The sequence below is a fragment of the Haliotis rubra genome, unplaced genomic scaffold, assembly GCF_003918875.1.
Source record: "Haliotis rubra isolate DU_JTF1 unplaced genomic scaffold, ASM391887v1 Scf566, whole genome shotgun sequence".
Classification (NCBI taxonomy): Eukaryota; Metazoa; Mollusca; class Gastropoda; order Lepetellida; family Haliotidae; genus Haliotis; species Haliotis rubra.
In genome coordinates, this window is record NW_025767264.1 from 262,958 (window position 1) to 286,070 (window position 23,113).

The 23,113-nt window shown below is 38.5% G+C and overlaps 1 protein-coding gene across 1 annotated transcript in view; it reads left to right on the plus strand.

The window, feature by feature from the left end:
* Positions 1-23,113, plus strand: part of LOC124254149 (tyrosine-protein kinase SYK-like) — a 323,457-nt gene that overhangs the window by 231,770 nt on the left and 68,574 nt on the right. Inside the window, exons 9-11 of the mRNA XM_046688027.1 lie at positions 10,366-10,506; positions 11,011-11,120; positions 11,738-11,804. Coding sequence (XP_046543983.1) covers positions 10,366-10,506; positions 11,011-11,120; positions 11,738-11,804 — 318 coding nt within the window. The remainder of the gene's footprint in view (positions 1-10,365; positions 10,507-11,010; positions 11,121-11,737; positions 11,805-23,113) is intronic.

A 23,113-nucleotide genomic window follows, 5' to 3' on the forward strand; every position in this document is an offset into this window, starting at 1 on the left:
TCAAATGCTTGATTGGCATTTTAGAAGATGATATTTGATGAACATAGAGATTTTTTCTGGGTTACATCTTCTTTTTATTCTATAAAAAAAGAATAAAAAGAAGATGTAACCCAGAAAAAATCTCTATGTTCAACTCCCATTCAGTTAGGCCTAAACTCAGCTTACACAGGTAATATAGGAAACTTCATCACAGTTAAGAGGCTCATAGTTGAGTATTGGGGCCGCACGCTAATTTGAAGTATGGTAATCCAATGTTTTCATAGCAATTCGCTAGCACGGCACTTCGAGCACAACTTTGATTTTCGCTTTACCGGGAATATGGAATATTGAAATTTCGCCTTTTCGGACCAACACCAGGGACACCTTTTGAAAGTAAGGCTAACTAAGTAAATGAGTCTTGGGGAGAGTGGTGAGCTTGGGTTCACTTGGCCCAGCCAACCGGAATATTGTTTTAAGTGGCATCAACCTGTGTATTTATAAATAAGGTACCCTAGGAAAAATTAGGAGGTTTCCCAGGCTTTCTGTTAGGGTGATAACTCTTGTGGATAGTGCTTAGAAGATCACTAGGAAGAAAGACAACACGACACCATGAACTTTAAATATTTAGTCAAGCTAAATCTCTTGATTCAGAAACAAGCTTCAAGAAAAAGACAATTAAGGATGTATTCTAAGAATTATTATCCTTATTGATAATATCCCAAAATTATGGCTATGGTGTAGTAGAGGCAGTATTCTTTGATTTCTCTGGAAATATATACTGAAGTAATGACATAAACATGCTGTATTATCACTAAAACTACCATGAATTAAAAAATTTCTTCATTTTTACCATTTGCACACTTATTAACTCACCTACTGTAGTTACACTGTAGTCACTTTAGTCACCTACTGTAGCATTTAAACAAATCCTGTCTACTTATGACAACTTATTAAAGGTCACATGCAACCAAAAAATCAAACATAATTAAAACACAATTATCACTTATTCATGACATATAATATACATTGCTGGTTATGAAAAAACAAAATTATAAGCGTACAATCGCAAATCAAAAGTACAATATTGTGTACCTGGGTTTACTTCCCAAGAAACGAAGCAGCCGGGATACCGAACTCAGTCAGAGCGGGTGGTTGTGTACACAAGTGTAACGGCTGGTTCATTTGCAGATGCCCTCACGGCTCATTGTGTGTTTATATATAGAGATGTTGGGTTTTGTAAATACATGCTCACTTTTTGTGTATAACATTTTGCAATCAACAGACATCATAACATGTCATATGTTCAAGTATCACACCTGCCTGTCTGTGTAATTACTTAATGTGACAGAGACCGAACTCGGGCCATAAATCAATGCGTTTTGTTTATGGTGTATAGCCTGATTGGTGTTATGTTCAAATTGCATGTGGTCAGTGATCGCAGCTGTGTATTGAATATTGTCATTAGCAGACAGGCAGGCAGACACACAGGTGTCAATAAAACAAGACATTGAGTTTTGTCTGTGACAACAACATATCTATATCACAGTTAGAAATTCTGTCAACGCTAAATAATGACATTGCTTTTAAGTATCGAACTGAGAAAGTGACTCGGTAAGAAGAACGTGTGGTGAAATAGACAAATGAAATTATATAAACAGTTTATTTACTGTCATAACATATAAAAAGCTCGCGCCTGTGAGATATCAACAAAACATTAGGAAAATAGCTCACACCAAAGCCTTCACAGAGTATTCACCAGACAGCCCGCTTCCAAGTTACGCGAACCTATTTCACTGCGCACGTGCTATGAGCGCAGCCCAGCTGTTGAAACCACTTTTCCCCCGAAAAGTCGGGGGAAAATTAGTGAATCGTTTGAACTCTGATTTCGCGCAGGTTTTTTCATCGCGTTATTTTTCAACTTTGAAAGTTGAATTTGCATTTTTGATGATTTGTTTCGGTAAGTCCATACCGAAAGGTATCAGAATCTGCAAAGTTGTGTTTTACGTTGCATGTGACCTTTAACTTAAAACTATCACAATACATCTACAATGCAATGTCTAAGCGTGATATTCTGTCAAAATCATCTCTGTATTCAAACAGTATCTGATTGTATAATGCATGCAACTCTTATGTACATGGGCCCGAGGCCTGAAATACAATAAACATCTTTGACTTGACTTGAAACACCCTGCAAAAGAAAGCTGTCCTTTTTAAGTAATTGTATAAAAAACAACAACACTGGTACATTTTTTAACCCATGCATTCACCAAAACGCAACATGGTCCCGATAACAACGCAGCTGTCCGATAACTTCATGCGAATAGTGCATTTTTCAAAACATTAAAAACGTAATTGTAGGACATTGGTCCAAATACAGGTGCATGATTGTGGCATAAATACTGATGTTGGACAAAGTGTCGGTAACCAAACAACCACCACGAATATGCCAAGACTTACGCTAGTGCAGCGATCGGTATGGCCAATATGGGGGCTTCACAATGTTGTCAGCTGACAACAAGTACTTTTCAACTGCTACCAGACCACCATCAGCAAATTGATAAACCACTACTAGCAAACAAGCCAGACCCAAGACTGCCCAAGATCGAGAAGACCAAGAGTCACGACACCAGCTGAAGACTGCTACATCTGGCAGATTCACTTCCATTAGAATTGTTCGAGAATACCTGCACAATGGTAACGTAAACGTATTGCCTTGACCAGCATTTTCTCCAGACATGAACCCCATTGAACATCACCCGGATCAACTTGTTCATCAGCTGAGACAGTGTGTACCACCTCCAGCGAACTTGAAAAGACTTTCTTGGTCTTATGGGACAGGATTCCTGCTGAAGTCATCCGCGACTGACAACGTCAATAAGGGGAACGTATGTTGGCGTGTATGGATGCCCAGGGTGGTCACACTCACTATTGATGTTATGTCCCCTGTCTCAATATGTGACTCTTTATACACTATTTGAGTGAGTGAATGAGTGAGTTTAGTGTTATGCTGCTTTTAGCAATATTCCAGCAATATCACGAGGGACAATTTTTGCTATTTTTTACGAGGGGGGACCGCTTGCTTGTAATCAACAAGAGTGTGCAGTGAAGTTTCAATTTCACACCTGCAACTCGCACACCTGGCTGTTCTATCAGCAAATGGTCCTCCCTCGTAAGAAATAGCGAAAAGTGACACCAAAATAATGATCGTTTGTGAAACAACTTTTTTATTCGGGGTATCCAAATTTATGAGACAAATCATCAGAGTTGGTCTGTCAATTTCATGTGACTGTGCAAAATTTGGTTTTGTTGCAGATATTAGATTTTGTGGCAGTGAGCAATCCATCGGTCTCAAATGAAATTAAATGGACTATAGTGTAATTTTTAATTCTGACCCCCTGACTGTTTCTTAATGAACTGCGGCACATGTAAGACTAGCATTACAATGACTTTTCAGTCAGATTGTTGGAAAATGATTTCTATCAATAAAATAATTATGATAAATCTCACATACATCTTTGTTTATAGTTTTTGGTCAAGTGAAGTCTGTGATAACTTTCTTTTGCCTGGTAGTTTATATATAAAGTGAAGTCACTGATATCAATAACAGACAAAACAAATTGTTACATATTCTGTATTGTTCGTTTATACTTGACAAAAGAAATTGTATGGTTCATGAACATGATGGATGTTATGAAATTTAGGTGAAAAAGGTTGTTTGAATCAGCGTTGACTGAAACATTAATTTTGTCTTATATAAAAGTTCCAGCATCCTCCCACTGGATATACAGTTGTGGATTTGTTATGAAATAAACATAATATCTTGTAGACTAATATGGATAGGATCCAAGAAAAGGTAAAGATACAAGCTTTGCAAGGAGTATAATCTAGATTTGGTCTCAATCACAATTTAATCTGTTAGGTATCAAGTTGATGTTGATCTAGAATCTATGATAGATAATAATTATTCTGACAAGCTTGGGAAAATTGAGGTGAGGTGAGGTGAAATTTGGTTTTACGTTGTGCTTGAGAATATTTCGCTTATATGACGACGTGCATGCGTGTGTATGTGTATATGCAATTGCTTGTACTAGCCCAGACTGAAGCTGGTTTTATAGTGCTAGCCCACTGAGATACCATGCCACAGTGAAGCATGAATACCCCACTCAGACACATTATACTGACTCCGAGCCGACCAGTCCTTGTTGTACCCATTAATGCCGAACGCCAGGCAGGGACCAACAAGTACCATATTTTAATGTCTTTTAGTATGACGCTGTCAGGGATCGAACCCGCAACCTTGAGCTCTCCGGGCAGACGCTCTAACCACTACACCACAGAGGCAGTCCGGGAAAATTTAGAGAGAGATGAAAATTTGGGAATCAAGATAGTTCACACATATGGGAAAAAATGTTGTGTTGAAATCCTTATTACTGTCAAAATGAAACCATCTCTTCTCATCTATAGCAAGGCCCCCAGAGGATATGATTCAAGAAATGCTTTGATTTTATTTGGAAGAGATAGAAGGATCAAATTAAAAGAAAGGTTGCTACCACCACTGCTGAATATGGAGGTTTCAATATTCCAATAGTAAAAATATTACAAAATTCCCCAAACTGACATGGATTAAAAGACTGCTGTGTGACAATTCTACAAGGATAGAAAATGCTTATTATGTATTCCAAATATTCAGAGACTATGGTTTGCTGATGGTGTTTATATTAGCAAATGTATGTTACCCATTGTTTCAAATAGTTTCTGGAGGGATGTTGTGGAGGCATGGTCTGACTATCTAACAATCTGTTTTCAGAATGAGGCTCATAGTACAGGGTTCTTAAATCAATCACTCTGGCACAATAACAATATTTTGATTGGTGGCAGAACAGTCTATCACAGACATTTGGAAGAAAAGGGAATATCATACTTCAGAAATATAGTAAATGATGACGGTGATATATATTCTTTGGAAGAACTGAACTATAAATATTGTATTCGCTCTCTCTCAATAATGGGGTGCAAATGGCTCACAAAAATATCGTTAAGTTATTGAAGTTGTATTTGAGTATAATCATTTATTTTGCCAAGGTAGCATATTGGGCTGCTTAAAACCAACGGGAATTCAACAAGAATTGAAAGCTTTAGAAAATATAACAAGCCAACAAGATAAGTACACTCTTAGAGAATCCTACAACTGAAATGTTTATCATAACAAGGGATAACCACCAAAGCCAATAAAAACACACATCTAGAAAGCAGTCATGGCCCTTATTACCAAGCCTGGGAGTACATGTTTCTTTAACATTGTAACTGTGTTCTTGCTAGGTAGACTAACTAATCCCCAGCCAGTACAGTGCTGGATAGAACATACTGAACTTGCAAACATTGACCAAACTGTGTGAAAGCATTGTTTAGTAATGCAGGATACACATGAAACAAAATGCCATGAAGTGACAAATACTTTCAAATCCTCTGAAAGTTAAATCTTATAACATATGTGTCGGTTTATGACATGGTTTAAATGTTTTCCAACCACTAGTTATAAATCACTATATAAGTAACGAACATTTCAGGTAATGTTATGTCTTCAGAAACACTGTCTTGTCCTCAGATAGACTTAAACTGGGCAGATTGTGAAAACTGAAAACAATCATATAATGATTTAATAAGCATGTTTGGGAGCAATTGATTTTGCAAACTAAATACCAACATTATCTTAAAAAATCTTACTATTTAAAGGCAGAAAAGTAAACTATTCTTAAATCTACTTCTTATCATTCAATCTGTTGGGGGTATAAATTTCAAATAATGATACAGTAATTATTTTACATGAAACTAGCAACAAAAATTCTTGAAATAAAATAGGACTGTAGCTAAATTTTATTCCAATCGAAGCGATAGAAATATCTGTTACTTGGATGAAATGTTCCTTGTGGTTGTTATTGATGTTATGGTAATGTTTCTATTGCCCAAATGTAAGCCTGTCTTATCAAATACAGAGTGACATTTCTTTGTAAACTCTGAAACGTGACTTATAACTAAACAGTAAGTGATGGTGTCATTTTTTTATTTAGAAATGAAATGTTTGTTACATCGTAAAGTCCTATTTCAGATGAGTCTCAAATTTAAGTCTTTGGTGATTGTATACATTCTCTTTGACTTCCCAGGTGGGATAGGAGTCATGTGATATTTGAAAAATAGTATCAGAGCTTCACAAGCTATGCAGTTTTGAATACCCTGTGACGAACAGTTTAGTAACAGAGATTACATACTCTGGCAAATCAAGCAGTAAGTTACCATTAACCACTCACAAGTTTTGAATATTTTTTTTTTTTTCCATCCGGCATACTTTGTGTTCTAAATGGAACTTAAACTATGTGAAATAGAGCACAATTCCCTAATTTGGTGGTGGTATCTGACATTTCACTCTTATTTCTACTCGTGGAATATTTTCTATGTTGTGAGATATGTTATGCAGAGAGATATTCTAAGTCCCAAATAATGACAAGTACCATTAATGTAAACATAAATTGTATTCATTCAAAGTGAATGGGTAAGATTATGCTTTGTTCTACACATGTACATGTCAAGCTGAAAATTAGTCACGGACGTTTCCTCAAACTGGTGATATAGCATTAGACCAAATTCATTTATCTAAAAAGAATGCATTGGCTTAACAATTTGCAGAAAATGAAACTTTTGACCAATATCAATGTCTTAATGTACTAATATCCAAACTGCTTTAAGTTAAACTGCAAAGTAAGGTTTTGCTACCAGCGACAGAAACGAACATGTTGATTACCTCAGCTGTAACAAATATACTTTGGGGGTTATTGGACTGTTTATGCATGATGTATGTTGCACAGGGGCTTGTAACGCTAAAAACTGCCATCAAGGCATATACTATCACTGGATTATATAGTACTAAGACCCCGTCAGTGATAGTATATGCCTTGATGGCAGTTTTTAGCGTTACAAGCCCCTGTGGTATGTTGGGCATGTTGGTACCATTATTTAACCATACTGGTAATACAGTACAACCAGAAATTATTGAGAATTTAAAGATTGTAAATTTATTTTTTTCTTCACTCATTACTCACGTACTAAATGTGAATATTAGCAGAACATAACTCCAGATTCAAAGACAGGTGAACAGTTAGTATTTTGTCAAGTCACCATGGGCTTCAATGCAGGCTTCAATGCGGCGGGGCATTCTACTGATCAAAGAAGTTAGAAAGTCGAGGTCCATGCTGTCCCAATATCAGACCACCTCTTCTTTCATTTCAGCAATATTTGTCAGATATTTCTTATTGACACTTCCTTCATAAGTCCCCAAACATTTTCTATAGGATTTAGGTCAGGGCTATAGCTTGGCCAATCTAATAATGTCATATTTTGGGTCCGAAACCAGGCCTGTGAATGCTTTGAACGATGTTTTGGGTCGTTGTCCAGCTGGAAAATCAAAAACTTTCTATAGAACACGTGAGCAGATGGCAGTAAATGTCCCTCGAGAATATCTGTGTACCGCTCACAGTACATATTCCCTTCAAATACACGGAAGGGCGTTGCCCCTAACACAGATATGCCACCCCACACGTTAAATTTCGGACTGTACTTTGGGTGCTGATACAGAGGTTTTTCAGTTTGTTTGGTCCAGAATTTCAGTGTATTAGGAAACAGCCACACAGAACTTTCATCTGAGAAAATCACATTGTCCCAGTTCAAATTTCTATGCTGTAAGCACCAGTTCAACCTTCGCTCCTTTTGTTCAGTTTTCATGATCGGTGATGGAATTCCTTGACTTTTCAGCCAACCCATTGCATGCAGCTCAGTTCTAATTGTCTCCTTACAGACAGCCACAGTTCCTCTATCAATCATATCCAGCCTTAAGTTTTCTAAACTCCTTCGTTTGTTTTTAGAAACAAGAATACCAAGCCCCCTCCTGTCACCGACAGTCAATTTTCTGGGCCTACCTGCGCCTTCCTGGTGCTCAGTGCCATATCCATTTGCAATATTTTTCAAAACACGATAAACAGTGGACAAAGGGATGCCTGTTCTACTTGAAATCACTTTAGCTGATCTGATGTCCTTGTTATAATACTCTAAAATCAACTTCCTCTTCTCTAAATCATCCATACTGAGGATCACTGAAAATGTCGTCTGCTAGCAAGTAAACAAAGGGGGATAACTCTTCACAAACTAATGGAAAAGGATTACGGAGTTGTCTCTCTTGAATGAAACCAAGCACTTGATAACTGGTCAAGGTTGTTTATACTAGAAATCTAATTAAACATATTCCTAAAATTCTCAATAATTTCTGGTCATACTATAACATTTGCTAATTAAGTTTAAGAGAAGCATGGCAGCGACAGCATTTTCACCCTGCTATTGAGAATGAGTGTACATAGATGCTGGTTTTCTTACATACCAAGGTCTTAAAAGAGCAATTTTTGATATATGAAAAAGAGAAATTTCATTTTTAAACATGTGGAAAACATATGTGCCTACCATATTCTACCTTTTAATAGTAAACATTTTTATAAAACACTATGCCAATTTGTTTTAGTAAAACAAATGGTCAATTAACATGGGACTGAGACATCCAACAGAACGAATGGGAAAATATTAATTTGATGGCTAATCGATGTACTCAAAGCATTAATTTAAAATGGTTTCAGTACAAGATAACTTAGAATATATTGACAACTAATAATTACTTTCATATGATTGGATACATTAATTCCCCTGTGTGTTACTTTTGTAAACAGGTGCCTGAGAGTGTTCTACATTTATTATGTGATTGTATTCATTCAAGCTAAATATTGAAAGAGTTCTCTAAATGGCTAGAAAATTTAGCTGAAGGATACATTGATTTAACATCAGAAAATATTATTTTTGGCTTCAATGGGAGAAATAATAACCCAATAAATGCCATCTGTTTAATAGTGAAACAAAATATGTACACTATGAGCAGAAAAGGGGGGGGGGGGGAGGTATTTAAATGCATCCAAAATGAAATACTAAGTTACCATCAGTCAGGCAATTTTATTGCTTTTACAAACAATAATCAGTCCAAATTCTCTGCATTTTGGTCCTCTTTCAAAACACTATATTTAGACTTTTGAGCTCAATATTAAATTGTAAACTTCAAAGAGTATAATGTAATGTAATGACTGATGCCTTGAATGTTACCAGATGCCGTCAAACCTGCACTGGCCGTTCTTCGTACACAATATGAACAATATTATGTGCCTATGCATACTTGTGTACATGAAAACATCTGCTCGGAATAATGGGTAGTGTAAAAATTACTTATGCCTTGCACGTTACCAGTTGCAGTCAAACCTGCTCTAGTCATAGTTCATATACAATATGAACAAAATTATGTATCTACACATACTTATGTACATGTAAACATCTGCTGGGAAATAATGGGTAATGTGGAAATGACTTATGCCTTACATGCTATCAGAGGCCTTCAAACCTGTATTATCTGTACTTCATCTACAATATTATGTATCTGTGCATACTTGTGTACATGTTAACATCTACGCATACTTATGTACATGTAAACATCTGCTGGGAACTAAAAACTTAAATAATAAAAACAAATAATAATAATATCTTGTTGTTTGTGGAGCAACTACTGTTGCATTTGTTTGGTAACAATTCCTGTATGGACTTAAAAGCAGTATGTTTACGTTTGCAAGAAGAGGAAATAAACTTTCTACTATCTCAGAATTCCTACCAATAAAAGGGATATAACTGTTGACAGAACTGATCTTGTCAAAAACTCCAGCTTTTGTTATAAGATTGGAAACAAAGTATTTAGGCATTTTTATTATTCAAATCTCTTGGCGAACTGATTAGTCAAATCTCAGTCAAATCAGGTGAAAACAAGCATGTACCTGTTCTGCTCATCCAATAAACCAGTCAATAAAATTATGGCATGTTCCAAAACAAAAGAATAACAAAAGAGCCAGGCCAACCTACCAGTAAGTAATCTTTGCAAGACAGACAGAACAACAGCCATGTGTTAAGAGATGACAAAACTTTATGGATGATCAACTACAACTTCATATGCTTGAAAATGGTAGAAGAATACATACCAAAACGTCGCCATTGTTAAAATAAAGAAGTTGATCATCCCTAAAATTTTGTCATCTCTATACAACCAACTTCTAGAATAAAACTCAAACAAATCAGCCATGTGTTTGATAAAAATATCCTGTATATTTAGTTACATTATTTCACCTGAAATGAGTGACGAATGCATGTTGCCTATGCATGGAAGGGGAACTTCTAGGCAGTAGTGTGCATTTTCTTTGATGTAGGTTTGTAGATTTAAATTCTACAAATGGTTTTACCTTCATGATGCTTGTCTCATTTCAGATAACCTGGATTTAGGAGCTGCTCCTGATATACAGATTTCTATTGATGGAGACAACTTAGAGGATGAGTATGTGAAGGTTAGGAGGGAATCCAAACGCTTCCAGCTGAACCCATCACAGATACAGCTTCAAGACAAACTAGGTCAGTTTAAGCAGGAATAAACTGCAATACTTTTAGGTACTAGCGGGATACAAAACTACTTCATTATTATTATTATTTACTTATGATTTCAATTACATGAGGTCTTGCTATTGAATAATTGGTTTAAAATTGTGTTTGATATGTTCAGTGTATGTTCTGTCATATATATTCCTATGCTTGTCACAAAGTATTAGCAAGACTACACTCACATGTGCCAATACAGCTGATACATTATCAATCTAACTATGTTGATATATGTACAAACTTACATATTGTGAATGCTACAGTATAAGGGGGCCAAGATAAATGTCGTATTGGTTTGTACCATCATTTCCATGATCGGGTCTGTTTCATGATATGAAATATTCTAAGCACCAGTGTTCCAACCAACCAGTATGTGACTTTGTTCCCATGGAAACTGTATGGAAACACAATCATTTCTACAGGAAATGGACATGTACCATATATTTTCAGTGTTTTGTTTAATGTGTTCATTGTTAACAGGATCTGGGCAGTTTGGTTCTGTGGTTAAAGGGGTGTGCTTCCTAGGAAAGAAAGAAATACCTGTTGCTATCAAGACTCTAAAGAATGAAGATTATAAACCAGACCAAAAGGTAATTACAGCAAAAGCTAATAAAGCCTTTTTGTTAAACGTATCATAATATCTAAACATAATGAAGCAGGTAATAGGATACATGGAAGGAAAATATCACCTTTACTTACATGTAACTTTAGACATAAAGTTTTGTTTAGTTACACCAAAATGTATTATATTTATTTCTTGAGTTCAGACATGTTGGTACTGATGTTTAGAGACTTAAACTGCATATAGTGTACAGAAGACTATGGAAAGAATGTATATGGATAGAACTAACAAATGATTTGAAGGAACTGTTAGAAAATACCTGATTTTTCTCTTATATATACTGCAATCTGATATTTGATCCACAGTAAGCTCAAATACCACTAATTAGTGATATGTCATACAAACTGAGAAATTGGACTCAGCGTCAGTTAACATCATTTTATATTAACAACTGGCTATACTCAATGAGTGGCTAATCTAAACAATCATATCCATTTTTATAATAATGAGCACACTTCTATTATATCATTGTGGGATTCAATTTAACAAGTGGCAAGTTTTCAGTACGCTTATGTAACGGTAAAACCAGAGAATTTCCCATTTCTGCATCCCTCTGTGTAAAAATGACTTCACTCTCTGTTGCAGCCTGAAATTGTCAGAGAGGCAGAAGTTATGCAAGAATTGGACCATAAGCACATAGTCAGAATGATAGGTGAGAATTATTCAATTATAACGAAAACATTCCCTCTGGATTATGGTAGCCTTATTCCTGTGGATTCACAGAATACATACAGAAAATCAAAAGAAATTTTAACACTAAGTCATAGCTATTCTTAGTGGTATACCGAATCTACCCCTGAGTTATCTCCCTTGGTCCTGACGTCACTGTATTGTTCTCCTAGAACCCTTCATAATTTTACTGTATGGTCCACACGCATGACGTGCAGAGAATCGAGTGAAATTTTCATTTCAAATCAAGTCTTCAATTCTTCATATATAGGTCAGTTACAAATCGCATTCTATTTAATATTCAATCGCATTGCTGTTTTGCATATATATTATATATATTTCCAACATATTTAGGATCTGAAGTTTTCCCGCCCTTTCTTGATTGACAAGTATGGAGCAGAGCAAATGTTTACAATGTCAGAAATTCATGGCGGATGTTGATCCCCACTCTCTGTGTGCATCCTGTTATAAAGACTTACCTTGCTCAATATCGAATCGATGCTTATTGTGTCAGGAAATGCCGGAAGAAGATTGGTTGTTGATGGACAAATCTCATTCCTTAGTTACAAAGCTTAACCATTCATCGTCATCAGAATGCTCTAAGTCGAAGAAAGTTCAGGGATCTCCGCCTTTATCTATAAAATCTGAACCGAAGTCTCGTTCTAGATCTAAATAAAAAACCTCTCCCCCCAGTTGGATATAGCTGCGTTCTCAGAACTTTTGGTGGGATTTAAATGCGATATCCAAGCGGCCATGGATAAATCTGTACGGGATATGGAGATGAGGAATGACGAAAAATTCGATCTCCTGTCAAAACATTTTGAAGATCCTGTATTACCCGACAAGACGGCAGACAGCTGTAGGGGCTTGGTGGTCGATGGCAAGAGCCGGGAACCAAAGTCCCTTCCTACGGAAACCAGGGGTGCTCTGACTGGAAAAAGCGGTTATCACGCCCTGGCGTACTTAGGAGGCCAGTCCCCACAGGGGGAGAGGCCTAGGGTTTCAAGCGACGGGGATGGAGTCGGCCCAGCCGGCTCCGGAACCAGGGTGACCGTGGCTCAGGCCACACACCCTGCGTCCTTTGTCCCCGGGAGCCAGTCATCCATGGCTGCTCCCTGTTGCATACAGCCTGCTACCTTCTCCCATGGGGAGACCGGGCGGCTCAGACGGCACGTGATTCCCGCTCCAGCTCAAGCCAGGCCACTGGGTTGGCTGCTATGGATAACGGTGTATCAACCCAGCAGTCTGATTTGCACAGGCCTAGCGGTTCAGAGGACACGGCTGCGGACCTGCATTGTTATTTTGACACGGACAATCCGCCCTTAATTCCGTTAGTGTCTGATGTGACGGATCAGGAAGATTTATCAGTGTATCCTTTTTCACAACCGGAGTTTTCCATGAAAGAAGGCTTGTTGACGGTACATCCTATGGACATGTCAGCACAGGATTTTAAGCCGGGCTGGTCATTTATAGAAAAGCTGGAACTTTTGCACGGACTTTATCCTAATACTCTACCACCACAGCCGGATGAACAGGAAATAGATGTTCCCGTGGAACTTTGATTATCAGGTTGCCTTCCCCCGGAACGGATGCCCAGGCTGTCATTACCACATTCATCATCACTTAAGAAAGTATTGGAGAATTACAACTTAGGCCACTCTAAGGCTACAAACTTGAATTCTTTGCGTACGGTTTCTCATAAACCCATTTATTCCATTCATGATCGTGTTATCCCAGCCAATCAACCAAGTTTAGACAAGGACTTTAAACAGTTACAGGATGCTAGAGGCTCTCGTGAATATGCACCGTTCTGTACCTTTAAGAATTGTAAGGAATTGGATACGGCAGCCCGTTCGGAGATTGATACCCTATCTTATTCAAACTGGTTTTCTGCGGGAGTTCGTGCTTTGCTCCCACCAGTGTTTCAAGATTATACGGAAGTTAAGAAAGACACTTTGATTTCCATGACTGCTCAAGAGGTGGCGTTAGCGCATTCCTTTCTGGATGTAGTGTATCAATCCTTAGCCGATGCGATGGCGACTCAAGTGAATATATTGGGACGATTTACAGCTATTGAGCAGATACAGCGGCTAGATTCAGTGAGGAATTTACCGGATGTTTCAAGGGATTTTCTATGGCACCAGGAAGGAATTGGATACGGCAGCCCGTTCGGAGATTGATACCCTATCTTATTCAAACTGGTTTTCTGCGGGAGTTCGTGCTTTGCTCCCACCAGTGTTTCAAGATTATACGGAAGTTAAGAAAGACACTTTGATTTCCATGACTGCTCAAGAGGTGGCGTTAGCGCATTCCTTTCTGGATGTAGTGTATCAATCCTTAGCCGATGCGATGGCGACTCAAGTGAATATATTGGGACGATTTACAGCTATTGAGCAGATACAGCGGCTAGATTCAGTGAGGAATTTACCGGATGTTTCAAGGGATTTTCTATGGCACCAGCCATTGGAATCGGATAACACCTTTTATGGACAATGTCAACAGGCTATTGGAGCTAGAGATGCCTTGACGTTGAGGAACTTGAATTTTATTCCAAAATAGAGGAAGGCCTGACACTAGATCTAGAAGAGGTTCCAGTGTTACGTCTCGTTCTGCTCCATCTTCATCAAGTTGTAGTCAGAACTTTCAGAGATCTGCCTTTGATCGGGCTTCGGATTCAAGAACGAGTTCTACAAATGTGGCTGTTACTAGAGGCTCATCCTCATCTAGGGGTAGAGGTAGGGGAGGTAGATCTTTTCGCGGATCAAGATCAACTTCCAAGAAACTCTCTATGTTCAGCGTTCTCTTACTTATGAATTGGAAACGTCCCTCGAAATGATATTGGATTTGGAATTTGTATGTCCGGTGACACGATGTCCAGTAGGGGGCAGATTGGCCAAATACTTAGACAATTGGAAACTAATAACATCAGACAAGTGGGTCCTGTCTGTAGTGAGCAGGGGGTTTATTCTTCCTTGGCACAAGCAACATCCAGTGACTTGTTTTCCAGAGGGTCATCGGTTTTGTCTTCAAGGCCAGCGTTTAGCTGGGGCAAACTTAGCAATAAATCGGCTACTGGAGAAACGGGCAATCGTAGAACTTCCTCCAGGGAACAGACATGCGAGTTTTAGTCACCGGTATTCCTAGTCCCCAAGAAAGATTCGGACGAAATGCGCGCATGATAATAGACTTGAAAGTGTTGAACAAGCTATTATTGAGGAAACTGCCAAAGTTCAGGATGGAATCAATTGTGCAAACCTACGCACCTTGATTCGTCAGGATTCCAAGTTTATAAGTATAGATCTAAAGGATGTGTATCTTCATACCCCTATTCATCAAAGATCTTGCAAATACCTATAAGATTTGCGGTGAACGGTCGTAGGTTTCAGTTCAGGATGCTGCTGTTCGGGATATCTCTAGCGCTGTGGTTGTTCACGAAAATAATCTCCCCGATTCTGGCTTTTCTTCATCAATGAAGGATTGCGATACACGGCTATCTGGACGATTTCTTGGCAAGGAATGTGGTGACAGCGGTTCTCATGAAGCAAACCAACTTTATAATCCACGTGTTTACACATTTGGGTCTAATAGTTCATCCTACCAAGGCAGAACTGGTCCCTTCTACCAGAATCAAGTTTCTGGGAGCAATCTTGGACTCAAGAGCAGGCCGTATTTATACTCCTCAGGATCGTTAGGTGGAAATATCAACCAAGATAACCAATATGTTACTGACGCCAACTGCATCAGTTCGTTCATGTCCCTTCTAGGATCTCTCACTTCAATCCAGGATTATACTGTAAGAGGAAGACTAAGGTTGAGAATCCCGCAGATCTGGCTCAACCAGTCTCGGATGGAGGACTTGGAACTGCTCATAGCTTGTCCAGATAGAGTCCGAAGGGAGATATTATGGTGGACGGTGGACGTGAATGTGTTGCCAGGAGTTTCATTACGTCCTCATTTACCGGATCTGATACTTTATGCGGATGCCTCGAACAAGGGTTGGGGTGCACACATGGACATTTGGCAAATTCAAGGTGTGTGGAATCTGTCAGAGGTGAATCTGCATATAAACTGTTCGGAGATGTTAGCACTGTTGAAAGCGATATGTTGCTTGGGGAATCGCTTGTACGGGAAGAGTCTCATGTTAGTGTCGGACAATTCTACAGTAGTGGCATACATCAACAAACAGGGAGGTACCAAATCTCAATAGCTCCTCGGGATCACTCAGGATCTGTATCAAGCAGTGGACGCTATAAATTGTTTAATCAGAGCACACCACATTCCAGGTCGGAAGAATATCCTAGCGGACTCATTATCTCGACAGAACAGAGTGATCTCGACCGAATGGACTCTCAAGGAAGAGGCATTCGATTTGATAGGGCAGAAGTGGGAAATTCCAAACATAGATTTATTTGCAACTTCCAGGAATTTTCGGGAAATACCAACGTTTGTGAGTCCAGTACTGGATCCATTGGCATGGGCAGTCGATGCCCTATCCATATCATGGGAGGGGATGATAGCCTATGCGTTTCCTCCATTCAAACGAATTCCAGAGGGTCTGTTCAAAATTCAACAACACTACTGTCTAGTTTGTCTAGTGGCACCAGCGTGGCCTGCCAGACCTTGGTTTCCCACCCTACTACAACTATACCGCCGTGATGTTGCTGGAATATTGCTAAAAGCGGCGTAAAACCAAACTCAGTCAGTACTATAACTATTGGTGGACAAACCTCTACATCTTCCGTTGTGACACAATCTAATCAGTCAACCCAAGTCGGAGTTCACAAGAATGTCAGGCAACTTGCGCTACACATATGGAAGCTATCTCAAGGTCACTCAGGAATCAGGGATTTACGGTTGAAGCTACCAGAGCTATTTCAGAATCTGTTAGACCTTCCACAGCTGCCTTGTATGACGCTAAGTGGCGACGATTCATCCAGTGGAGACGAGAGTGTGGAATCTTGGATGTACCTGTCACCATTCCAATGATAGCGGATTTTATCTTGTTCCTAAGAGAACAGAAACATTTGAAGCATAATACTATTGAGGGATATCGATCAGCTATTGCTTCAGTCACGGATGTTCAAGGTTTATCTGTGGGCTCGAATACATCGCTTCACAAAATGATCAGATCTTTTCAGATTAAGGATATATCGTCTCCAACGATATTTCCTAAGTGGGATTTAACGTTAGTACTTCAATCTCTTCAAAAAACTCCTTATGAGCCTATGCAGGATGCTTCTCTAAAGTATCTGGCATTTAAGACAGCTTTTCTTTTGGCATTTGCAACAGCTTCCAGAGTGTCGGAATTACATGCTATTGACTTTAAATCCATCACTTTTTCGGAAGGATATAAACAGATGACTTTTAGAACTGTGCCAGAGTTCATTGCCAAGAATCAAACTTCAGCTTGTGGTCCTTTGGGACATAGGATATATCGTATACCTCAGCTTCCTACCTCTACCTCTAGATCGGATAGGACTAGACTTTTGTGTCCCTTACGTGCCTTGGCCTGGTACATTCAGCGTACTTCGACGTTTAGACGAAATCGTCACAGACTGTTTGTTTCATGTAAAACAAATGTAGACTCGGATATATCCAAGAATACCATATCTTCATGGCTCAGAAAGACTATATCTTTTGCTTATAGGGATCAGAATCAAGACTTAATTGATCTTAAATTCTACCCCCATGAAATTAGAGCCCTAGCTTCATCCTTAGCGGCTTGGTTGTCAGTTCCGTTAGAACAAGTTGTGTCTAGTTGTCAATGGAAATCTCCTAATACCTTTATCAAATTTTACCTCAGGGATGTTGCTCCCCCTATTGAAGGTTTACATTCATTAGGACCTTTAGTAGCGGCTCAGCACCTTGCCTCCGCCTGACTGCCCCTTTGGTGTGCGTGCCCGTGTGCGTGCGTGCGTGCGTCCGTGCGTGCGTATGTGTTGACCTGGCATCTACATCTTCAGGAAGGATGACGCAGTGAGAGATGGTGCCTGGGACTGTCTGAGGGTCCACTCTGAAGGATGATGGATACTGGTCAAGGGACAGTAAGTAGCAAGACAAGTTGACATGGTAAGAGAATTTACATTTAGATATAATACCTAACCAAACACAATATGGACAGAGTTCTAACTCAAGGTGGTTACCTAAGGTTGAGTTGAACACAATTATAGTCTATTGATGGTTAACCGGAAGTGACGTCATAGAACCGGAAGTGACATCATAAGACCGGAAGTGACGTCACCCAAACTAATCAGTATTACATCATAGAGATTGTCTCTAGGAACCGGAAGTGACGTCATTAGACCGGAAGTGAGGTCATCAAACAGGAAGTGACGTCATAAGTTTAAGGAATATTAGGTTTCATGACACAATTCGGGATTCGAATAGAATCATGATATATTCAAAGGAATCTAGCATAATCTGGATTTAAGGAGTTAGGAATTATATAATTCCTACTAATACGGATTAGGATAATCATGATATCTATCATATCAACCATAAGGAAGTTAGAAGACTCTCCATCTCTGGGAATGTATTCCCTCACTGCTACTGACCAAACTGGAGATAAATTATTAATCTCTGACTAAGTCATAGTTATTCTTAGGAGGTTGAGTCATCAACTCTCAGTTAGTGGTATAGAGGGTAGTATCTTCCAAGGGTACCCCTCCTTCCTTACTTGGGATTCAGGCTACCATAATCCAGAGGGAATGTTTACGTTATAATTAGGAACAATTACATGAATTGTTAGTAATTGTTAGTAAACTTACCTCTGGATTATGGGAAGTAGTTCCCACCCTGTGTCCTCCCCGCGAATTTATCCTTAGAAGATGTCATTGATGTGTTGTTTTTTAGAAAAATTATGAAGGGTTCTAGGAGAACAATACAGTGACATCAGGATCAAGGGAGATAACTCAGGGGTAGATTAGGTATACCACTAGGAATAGCTATGACTTAGTGTTAAAATTTCTTTTGATTTTCTGTATGTATTCTGTGAATCCACAGGAATTAGGCTACCATAATCCAGAGGTAAGTTTACTAACAATTACTAACAATACATGTAATTGTTCCTTTTTCATAAGTAAAAAGTCAAAGTGAGGAAATATGTTTTTAGTCTCAATAGAAAAAAACAGGACCGAGAAAGTTGCAACTCTATAATAATGTGTAGGATTATAATGTGACTTGATTTCTTAATGGTATGAAATTTGAAACTTCATAACCAGACCTCTGAAATATGACTTCTTTAAGATTTTGCTGAAATTTAAATATTCAAATGTCTACAAAACAAAAATTATTGATATTAGGGATTGTTTTCGTTAGACTCAATCATTCAGGCCCCAATTTCTCGAAACAAACTTAAGTTTTTACTCAAATCTCAAACTGAGTTCACAATTTGGAACAGCTGAATTTTTAACTTTACTGCATTTTTAAAATATAAAAGCCCAAACAACTTAAGTAATCTATCCACCAAACTCAAATTATCTTCTAAAGTTCGAGTTTAATACCGATTTCAGTTCGTTCTGTGAAATGCATTTTCCTGCGTTTTTCAAATTTGAGTAAAAACTCGAACTTAAGTCAAAACTCAGACTTAAGTTTGTTTCGAGAAATCGGGGCCTGGCCTTGGGAAAATATTTGAATAGGTCATGTCCTGAAAAATGTCAAACGTAATAGTCAAGATGAAAAAAAAACAACGGAAGTTTTGCAGGGTGACTTTTGCAAAAAGAATGAACACATTTATCATTCTACTATCAAGATTGAGAGGTCTCATGAGATTACAGACATGCATAGAATAGACTTCAGTGTGAACTTGTACCATAAAAGAAAAAAACAAGAAAACAAAAAAATATTGTGCTCAGGATGGAATTTTATGTTTTCCAAGGGTGGTTTTTTTTGGAAAAAAGTTATGCATCAGTTACTCTTTCATTTCTTGATATTAATGGCTTAGAAGTGTCTGATTATGGTGCAGTATCTCTTTAAATCAGAAATCATGTCTAACTATCAATGACATGGCAAGAACTTATGCAAGACCATGATCATAACACATCCTGATCACAGCTGATTTGAACATTTCACTTGTCCTGAACCAGTACACTGCAGGAACTGAATCTGTTATGGATAACATGTCAAACTTAATCATTTTATATGTTAGACTATGAAGCCCTATTTCAAGAGAATCTGTTAGTACATGGGTAAGGTATTGACTTGCCTGTTCAGGGATTGATGCTGTGAAGTCTTCAGCACACGCCACCAGGATAGCTGTAGTGTGTAACTAAAGTCATGTCGAGTTTCCTGTCATGTTAGTGAGGTCCTCACCAATGTGATGAAGTTCTGAATGGATATTTGCAAAATACCGCAAAATAACTGTAAACACAACTGACAACACTTTCAACTTTGCAATCTGAACTAGAGCTCAAACACAGGGCAATCTGGACTAGAGCTCAAACATAGGGCAATCTAGACTGGAGCTTAAACACAGGGCAATCTAGACTGGAGCTCAAACACAGGGCAATCTGGAATGGAGCTCAAACACAGGGCAATCTGGAATGGAGCTCAAACACAGGGCAATGTGAACTGGAGCTCAAACACAGGGCATCTGTACTGGATACACAATGACATTTAGAAAGTCGTCAAATGTAACATATGTTAAATTTGGGATTACACTTTCTTAGTAAAGTACAGATTCTAGTACTTTTTGGGGGATGCAACCCAAAAAAAGTACTAGAATCTGTACTTTACTAAGAAAGTGTAATCTTAAATATAGCATATGTTAAATCTGGACTGAAGCTTAAAAGTCCCTGTGCTACAAGGCACTAAATACATTAGGGCATACATTTCATAACTGCAGTATGTATACTACAGATGTCTGAACTGATTTACAAGACAATGTCGGCTTTCAGAAATTACATGATAGCCATTTATTTTCCTGCATGACACAGATAGGCCTTGTTGCAACATTGGTGCTAACTTGAAAATTAATCACACAGTTATTACAATTTGTGAAGAAGCCAGCAGTGTACTAAAGGATCAGACCTGAAGGACCTGAAGACAAATGTGAAGGACAAATGACTGTGATGACAGAGTCCTGATGTGTCTGGCAAGATGCGTTGGCATTGGCGCAGTGATGGCGTGGAGCTGGGATTCCTTACAGCACCTGGGACATAGTCATGGTCAGGTCATGGTCAGTGTCCTCGACAGGAAGTACTGGATACTGCTGTCTTGCCACATTTTGATAACCATCCATATTCATGGATGACAAACTGGACCTCAGTGTTCTCAAGCTGTTATCACCCTTTTGCAGAACAATATTACCGTGGCCCACAAGGAGCCCCAATCAAACATCTCATACTGATTGAAATCTGCTGGAATTGAAGCAGACACTGCATGTGAAATGGCAGAGGATTCCAATATTGAGAATTTGATTGCCAGTTTGAGGAGGAGATGGGCAGATACACTATAGTCTGTCAACCCAACTTTTAGTACACCCGTTTTGTCAAATATCTTTCAAATAACACCAACTAACCACATGCCATTAATGTATATCTTTATGATCCCCTTTGACATAATAAGAAAAAATAGTTTTAACTTTGCTGGTCACTTTGGGAAAAAGTAACTATCATTAAAATTTCTGTTTGTTTTTATATCAAGAGATGGGATGTAGTCGCATTAAATGTAACAGCTTACGGGTTAGGTCAGCATGCAATTCATGTGCATGACCTCGGCTCACAATGGGCTTCAGGTTCACATGTCTTTATCAAGGGAACGTCTCACAAGCATTACAGAATAATAGCAATAATTGCGCTCTGACCTAACCCGAAAGCTGTTTGGTTTACTAGGTACCTTTACAATGTATACTACCTTGTGCTCTCTTTGGTTCCAACACATGGGGACAACTCTCTCTGAGAGAATATGACATGTTAGAAGTACCCCAAAGATACTTTAGCAAAAAGGTACAAGGTTTACCTAAGCATAGTCCTTCTCATATTGCCCTGGACAGCCTACAGCTTTCCACAATACAATCTTATATTGAGAGTCAATCACTCCTATTCATGGGCAAGTTCTGCAGGGTGAGTCATAAATACTACTTCAAACGTGTCTTCATTGGTCGATTTGGTCAGTATAAATGTGACCCTGGGATGAGAATGTATAAATGTGACCCCGCTGATGATAAACGATGCCTCTACTCACCCGCTTTCAACATGTTCAGACTTGTACAAAAACACAGTCTTGAAACGGAGGTCAGGGACTACTTTCATGCCTGTAATCCTCTCAGCAAGCCTCAGTGGAACCAGCTGGTCACAGATCGAGTTACAAGCCTCGACATATCTACTCAAATGCACAGAATAGTCAGCAGATTAGATCTGTCCAGATACATGACTGTACCACATGAGAACACTAATAGACTCTGGCTACTTTGCTAAATTTAATGCTATATCTAAAATTATCCAGATTGCATGTAAACCACTAGAATTGAGGGGATCATTAAGATATGCGTTAGTGTTGTTATTTGGAAGATATTTGACAAGAGGGGTGTTCCAAAAGTTGGGTTGGTAGACTCTAGGTACTGATTTAGTCATCAGCAGTGGTACATACCATTACAACAATCATTATTTGAGAGCTGTGTGACAATAAAATCCAGAGCTCCAGATAAGATTTAGCTCATGTGGGTACTGTACCCACGGTATTTTTTTGGAGTGGGTATTATGAATGTTGAGTGGGTATATCATTTTCCGTTACCCACTGCTTTCAAATATGTGCGTATTTCAGTCATTTTACTCACCTAAGTATTATGTCATTGAGTAAGTTTACTAAGCAGGTATGTTCTGCCTTATGTCATACCTATTCAAAACCAACTTAAATATAATGGAAATGATTTCATAAAAAATCACTCATTCTATACTGACAGTACAACACTTGTCCTATACTAACAGTACAACTTGATAGCAAGCGATGTCATTATGCAAGCGATTTTTATAAATATATTCCGTACGCATTTGTTTTAAACTTTTTGCGTATTTATCATTTTAAATGCGTAATTGGTACGCAACAATTATTTTTCAATGCGTAATTGGAAATTTTATATGCGTATTTTACCCGGATACGCAGCTTATCTGGACCTCTGATAATCGGTGGCGTAGTCATGGTGACCTTACTTTCGGACATGGTTGATATTCACGTAATTTTTACGAATAAGACCCTCAAACACTTGATTGCCTTATTTCTTAAAACTTGTTTCTGATCCACAGGTTTAGGTTGAATAAAACAAATTTGCTCTATTGTCTTCTTCCTTGTGGTCTT